We start from the raw sequence: 7,500 nt of genomic DNA, 5'->3' as shown, positions 1-7,500 counted from the left end.
ACACACACACACACACACACACACACACACACACACACACACACACACACACACACACACACACACACACACACACACACACACACACACACGCCCTGTCTCAACTCATCCAGTTCTCTGTCCGTCAGTGGAACCTGCCAGTTCACATTAGCTTAGAGCCGCTAATCAATGTGCTCCAAGCAACACACCAAATGTCAATCGCAATAAAAAACTGCTCCCGACAATTTATTTGACCACCAATCAAACGGATATGTTCCAGAATGCTCGGGAAGATTTTTATGCACAGGAATAGGGAAAATACTTTGCACCACTGTTTCTTAAGAGTGTGTATAAGGAATAGCCGATCCAAAGAAGGATATAGACTCTGACAGACTCTCACTTGCAAGAATAGTTTATTTGCAACTGTTCAGTGGTAGACCTTCATCAAACGTTCCAAATCTCATACTCTTTCTTTTTACTATCCTACATACTACAGCTGATCATACAAAACATGTATAGCATGCAGTGTACTACAAATGGGAATGGGACATACTTTTACTTATTAATCACCACCACACGCACACACAGCATACGCACACATGCACGCACAAGCACACACACACACACACACACACACACACACACACACACACACACACACACACACACACACACACACACACACACACACACACACACATTCAACTGAGCCTCGCTGTCAGGTCGGCCTTTATAAATAAATAATGCATTATTTGTTGTTGCAAAAGGGGGAAATGTGAAGGAGGGCAAGGTGGAAAACAACTGGAAGAGGTGAAGAGGAGAGAACAAATGAAAGGAAAGGTGAGAGGGTCGAGGAGTAAACAAGAGTTCTACACACAGGAATAATACTTCTCTCTGCTCCTTCAAACTCCATGTATGTGTGTTGTGTGTGTGTGTGTGTGTGTGTGTGTGTGTGTGTGTGTGTGTGTGTGTGTGTGTGTGTGTGTGCAGTTTTAACTACTACAAGAAACAACGAAGCTGCGACATATTCATATTTATATAATATTTAATTTTTTTATCCGTTATGTTTAGTTTTAATGTTGTGGTATATGTGTGTGTGTGTGTGTGTGTGTGTAATCCCTGTTTTTATTGCATTCTCTGTTTACAACGTTATTTTATTTGGTAAAGCACCTTGTAACACTGGCTTTGAAAGGCGCTCTAGGAATAAAGTTTATTATTGTCATTATTGTAATGACTTCAGAAGCACACAGCCAGCGTATAATGGAGAGAACTCATCTAATCTAATAAATGTCCTTCATTTAAATTCTTGCTGCTCTTGCACGTAGACAATGGTTTGTGTACGGAGTCCCTTAAGGCCAAAAAGGTGTTATTTTAACAACTTGTTCCCACAACATAATAAAATATCATATTTTCCCGCTTTAGGGGAAAGTTCCACTTTCTTAACTTTCTTTGCAATAACTTTGTTTTACATTAAACAAGTTTACATCAACTCATTCATGTCCAGATTGGAGAGAGGTGCTATAAGGCGTATTTTGTATATACTGTAATTCATTTGATTTGAATATGTTAATGAACCAACTGGAGTAGGGGTAAACAGTACACTGCATACATCAGGAATTTTTTCAGTGGCTTTTCGTTTGGTTATATAAGTGTATAGTGTGTGAGAAAATAGTTTGAAGTTAGAGACTACAGTCCCCTCCATAAGTATCGGAACCGTGAGGCCAATTCCTTTATCTTTGCTGTAGACTGGAAACATTTGGGTTTGACAACAAAATATGAATATGAGACAATAGATCAAGATTTAAGCTTTCATTTTCATGTATTTACATCTGAATCTGATACACAACTGAGAGGATAGCATTTTTTGTAAAGGAACACCAAATTTTTTGGTGAGCAAAGGTATTGGAACAGATAGACTTAAAATAAATTAAAGTGAATAAGACTTAATATTTTGTTGCAAATCCTTCGCTTGCAATAACTGCATCAAGCCTGTGACCCATTGACACAACAAAACTTTTGCATTCTTCTTTTGTGATGCTTTTCCAGGCTTTCACCGCAGCCTCATTCAGTTTCTGTTTGTTTTGGGGGGTTACTCCCTTCGGTCTCCTCTTTGGCAGGTAAAATGCATGCTCTATAGGGTTTAAGTCTGGAGATTGACTTAGCCAGTCTATAACCTTCCACTTCTTGCTCCTGATGAACTCCTTTGTTGTTTTTGCAGTGTTTTAGGGTCATTAACTTGCTGCATGATGAAGGATCTTCCAATCAGTTTAGTTGCATCTTTCTTTAAATCGGCAGACCGAATGTTTCTGTAGACTTCTAAGTTAATTTTGCTGCTGCCATCATGTGTTACTGTGTTGTTGTCAAGATTAACCTTTACCAAAGTGATGGACAGGCTAAAGTTTGGAGAAAGAAAGGATCTGCTCATGACACCAATCATACAAGCTCATCTCTGGCTTGGGCTTGCATGGCTTCTTCTCGGACGGGCTCATTAATCTTCATTGATGATGTAACACATGATGGCAACAGCTAAATGAACTCAGAAGTTTACACAAACATTTTGTCTGCCAATTTAAAAAAAGATGCAACCAAACTGATTGGAAGATCCTTCATCATGCAGCAAGGTAATGAACCTAAAAAATTGCAAAAACAACAAAGGAGTTAATCAGGGTCAAGAAATGGAAAGTTTTAGACTGGACAAGTCAATCTCCAGACTTAAACCCTATAGAGCATGCATTTTACCTTCTAAAGAGGAGACCGAAGGGTGTAACCCCCAAAACAAACAGAAACTGAATGAGGCTGCGGTAAAGGCCTGGAAAAGCATCACAAAAGAAGAATGCAAAAATGTTGTTAGGCTATGTCAATGGGTCACAGGCTTGATGCAGTTGTTGCAAGCGAAGGCTTTGCAATAAAACAAGTCTTATTCACTTTAATTTATTTTAAGTCTATCTGTTCCATTACTTTTGCTCACCTAAAAATGTGGTGTGATCCAGATGTGAATACCTGGAAATGAAAGCTTAAATGTTGATCTATTGTCTCATATTCATATTTTGGTGTCAAACCCAAATGTTTCCAGTCTACAGCAAAAATAAAGGAATTGGCCTCACTGTTCCGATACTTATGGAGGGGACTGTATGTATGCAAACTAGCTACCGGCTCACTCTGGTGCAATTGTTTTTAAATTGTGCACTGTCCATGTAAAAAAATAAATAAAATGTTAATGTTTTGAGAATTAAAAATGTCGGTATTAAACAAAAAATGTATAAATAAAAAAAAAATTAAATAAATAGAAGTTTGCACTCACGTGGTCTGGTCGTTGGTGAACTCCAGCTCTCCTCGTGCCTCCTCAAAGTCGTCCCCGGCCTTAGCGGTGCCGGACTCTGAGTGGTACGGCAGGATAACTGTTCCCCGCGCACCAGAATTCCTCACCACTGTCACCTCCATAGTTCCTACGCTCTCGCTCACTCGCACCATGCGCTCGCTGAACGTGAAGATTCCGGCGTGGTCGTCGTCAAGGATGGTGACCGTGGCGACCAGGGGCTCGACCAATCGGCCTTTAGGGATATCACCGACCTCATCGCTCTCGAACATTCCCTCAGCGTCGCCAACGCGAAGGTTCAACAGACGCACGAAGAAGTGCTCATCCTCTTCAAATATGTCATCGTCAATTATCCCAACCTGGTGAAAAAATTATATAAAAATTGATTATTCACTAAAAAACACGAAAATACACACATTTGTTTATGTAGGAATGAGCCCACATTCTGTCGCCCCCATCAGGAATTCTGAGTAATTACAACAACACTAGTGTCGGTGCATCTACATGAGGTAAAGCCTTCAGTGATGGCGCATGGATTTTATACCTTCTGCTGTATGTCCAGGTTTATTCCATATTTCTTGGGCTCTTTGGATTTTTCTGAGCTCCTGCACCAGTGTCTGGGGGTGACACCAGTTTGTAAACACTACCATACTGAGAAATACAGTGAGAGTTATATGGAGCTGATATGCTTAATCAACTACGTGTCAACTCATTTGGCGATGGCTTTGATAGTGGACATTCATTTATATGAAAAAAGTTTCGTATTATAGCTTCCCTTCATAATGTCAGCTTTGAGTCAGGTTTGACAGTAAAGGTGACCAACATATCAAAGATTAATTACATATACTTGGAGGTGAAATGAAACTTTAATGGTCCCTATGGGGGAATAGTAGTAGTCAATCATATTCATTATTAAACAGCAGATCTGTCAGCTCGTCCCCAAAAGCTCAAAGTTTCCTTTGTTCAAAGTTTGGAAACAGAAGCCGATACTTTTACATTTGATATTTGACATCGATACTGTGAATATAAATGTAAATTCAAAAGCTTCTGAATAACCTGTAGTGTCCATGTGTATGGGGGTAGTTGTGTGTGTAGGATTGTGTGTGTGTGTATGTGTGTGTGTGTGTATGTGTGCATGTGTGTGTGCGCGTGTGAGTGTGAGTGTGAGTGTGTGTGTGTGTGTGTGTGTGTGTGTGTGTGTTCGCACACAGGGCGATGTGATGCGTCTAGTGTGGCTTTAAGTGTGGCCTGCTGCTTTGCATGCTCTCGCTTTCAGATGTCACCGCTGGCTAGCCCTGTGCGAACGGGGGAGCCGAGTGCGTAAGCCTCCCCTTGCCAGTACATAGCCTCTCCATCGTCAAGACCTCTGCTGTGCCTCCTCGTGGCCACACACGGTAACTGGGTGCCTTGCGGCTCCAGGCAGACCAGCAGAGGATCTCGGAGCAGCAGGAGGCCCCAGAGGTGTGGAACCAGAGGTGGACACCCCTGGAACCACACCATCTCCTGCCCCACTGTCTTGTGGGTGCCCATGGCTGGGAAAAGACTACGGGAGAAAACCCAAAATGAAAATTCTGCGGTGGAGACCCGCACCAGGCGAGCGCCACTATACCGACGACTTGGCAGTCTCCTGCAACACTCCACAGTGACTGGATCTCACCTTGCCTCCAGCCTAACTGTGGCTTGCCAAGATGGTGGGTTGAGGATGGTGCACCCTTTCCCCACCTTAAGCATCTATTGCACAAGTCTCACTTTATGCCCCCCCCCCACTACTTCTTTCCCTCATCCCCTATTTCCTTCTTTCTTCAAAAGTCCTGCGGCGATGGAAGCAGAGCAGTAGGAGCAGGTCTGGAGAGACCGGAAGCTCTTAGCCCTGCGCTACACGTGAGGCGGCCTTGGATAGATGGTCGCTGGCATGGCTGGGGCTCGAAGACAGCAGCTTCCAGAGGCAGCTTCCAGGGTGACTGGGCGGCCCTATTTAGGATCCGCACCGCCCACCCCACATGGGGAAAGGTCTAGAAAAGGTGACCTAAACATTGTCTGTCTTCATTGCACACGGGTGGGTAGCCGAGCTCACCGTGTCTCCCTTTTTATCGGTCGAAATATTAAAATTAAAACTGATTTTGCGGATCACGAATAGGACTGCACAGCCACAGACGAACCCATCGGAAGTAGCCAAGAGCCATGGACTTTTTGATTCTTTTAATTCTTCATCCTCAAGGGCATAAATGTGACGTCATCGTCGAAATCGACGGACAACTGAAGAAGAAGAAGAAGTGTGTGTGTGTGTGTGTGTGTGTGAGTGTCCATCTAGTGTGTGTGAGTGTCCATCTAGTTCTTCAAATGATTCAGTAACGTAGTAGTATACGCTTTTTCTTTTGATACTGAAAGACAGACAGTACTTTTGGATTACTTTTTAGGCTTGAACGATAACATTAATAGTCACATAACAGACATTCAAACAAGCAGACAGTATAAAATGGCCCCTGCTGTGTATATGTACATATATGATATACTGTATACTGCAGGTACGAGGTGAAGGTATTGTAAATAATTTTATGTTTTGTAAAGAGAGAGAAAACTTAGATGACTATTTTAGGGAGGACAAATCAAAATATATATTTTTTAAAGACTATTTTTGGGCATTTTCAAGCTTTAATTAGTAGTATGGAGAGAAACACAGTTGAAATGGGGAGACAGAGAGAGAGAGGGGGGATGACATGCAGTAAAGGTCCACGGGCCGGATTTGAACCTGTGACCACTCAGACAATGACTGAGTCCACATGGTACATGCTCTACCCACTACGCCACCAGAGCGCTCCAGATCAAAAGAAGTTTGGTATTAAAACAGACAGACGGTATAAAACGACCCGTCTGCTTTGAATGAATGGATGGGCACATTATTACAGAGGTCACTGTCGTTAGTTTCAACAGCGTAACAGCGGGTTTCATCAATTCACTGCGCCCGAGATGAGCGCCAAGGAAACCAATTAAAATCCAATGTCTCTTTGATTGGTGCGTCGCCGCCACAATGTGTGTGTGTGTGTGTGTCTGTGTCTGTGTGCTTGACAGTGTGTTTGTGTGTGTGTGTGTGTGTGTGTGTGTGTGTGTGTGTGTGTGTGTGTGAGTTTGTGTGTGTGTGTGTGTGTGTGTGTGTGTTCGTGTCTCTGTTCTATTGTCCACTGATCACACAAAGAAAGGCGACAGAACCCAACCAAAGATCTCGTTATCAAGAGGTTATGGTGTAACAGAAAGTTGTAATTGTCATATTTAAAAATAAAATAAAAAAATAAAATGGACGATTATTCTTTTGAGTCACAGATTGAATTTAATTTGCTGCTGAGTGATGAAATGAAAGCCCGTTGTAGCCACAAGATTAAACCAAAGCTCTGATTGATATAATATGAATACATCTGATACCTCAGTGCATGTGTCCTTCAGCGAACACATTGTCTGCACTGACTCTAACACTGTTATAGTATCATAGCGATTCATTGCAACATATAAAAATCCCAAGAAAAGAGCCCAAGTTGTTGATTCTACAGCTAAGAAAAAACAGGGACACAGGTACAGCAGAAGGTATAAAATCCATGAGCCATCACCAGATTTTTTTTTTACCTCATGTAGATGCACCGACACTGTTGTTGTAATTACTCAGAGCTCCTCATGGGAGGCGGCAGAAGTTACGCACTGTAACTTTAAATCTATTCTTTTCTATCCACTCACCTTGATTTCTCTCCGAGTCTCTCCAGGCTTGAACACCAGAGTTCCTTCGGCGTAGTCGTAATCTGATCCTGCGTTGGCTGAACCGTCTTCTGTCCGGTAGTCGACATAGAAGGTGTTCTCACAAAGGCCCCCTGCAAATCAACATAAAACACAATATAGTTTAACACATGGTCAACACATTTGTATGTACATACAGCTCTGGAAAAAATTAAGAGACCACTCCAAATGTTCAAGCTGTATATCTAACATTAAAAAACCTCAAACCCTTTCTGTGCCATTAAAATAGTTTAGGTTGAACATTATTGTACAAGTGGGGAAGTGTGGCGTAGACACGATATACGATTGCTCCATAAAAAACTTATTGAAAAAAATTAAAAACGAAACAAAACATACAAACATTTGAACGATATAGACAACATGGTACATAGTAATCTGTAAATTAAAGAGCATCTTGTTTATTGCATTAAAATGTAAGGCATTCG

General features: G+C 41.9%; 1 protein-coding gene across 2 annotated transcripts in view; it reads right to left on the bottom strand.

The window, feature by feature from the left end:
• The window catches only part of slc8a2b (solute carrier family 8 member 2b), a gene marked incomplete at its 3' end in the record, with an annotated part of 38,041 nt that overhangs the window by 21,997 nt on the left and 8,544 nt on the right, over nucleotides 1-7,500 (bottom strand). For both annotated transcript variants that reach the window (XM_080024998.1, XM_080024999.1), the window contains exons 8-9: nucleotides 7,019-7,149; nucleotides 3,281-3,654 (exon numbers count right to left, since the gene is read on the bottom strand). In XM_080024998.1, coding sequence (XP_079881124.1) covers nucleotides 3,281-3,654; nucleotides 7,019-7,149 — 505 coding nt within the window. The remainder of the gene's footprint in view (nucleotides 1-3,280; nucleotides 3,655-7,018; nucleotides 7,150-7,500) is intronic.

This window comes from Ammodytes marinus (assembly GCF_949987685.1).
Source record: "Ammodytes marinus genome assembly, chromosome: 3".
NCBI lineage: Eukaryota > Metazoa > Chordata > Actinopteri > Uranoscopiformes > Ammodytidae > Ammodytes > Ammodytes marinus.
Note: the sequence above shows the minus strand (reverse complement) of the source record. Positions and strands in the feature narration are given on the sequence as shown.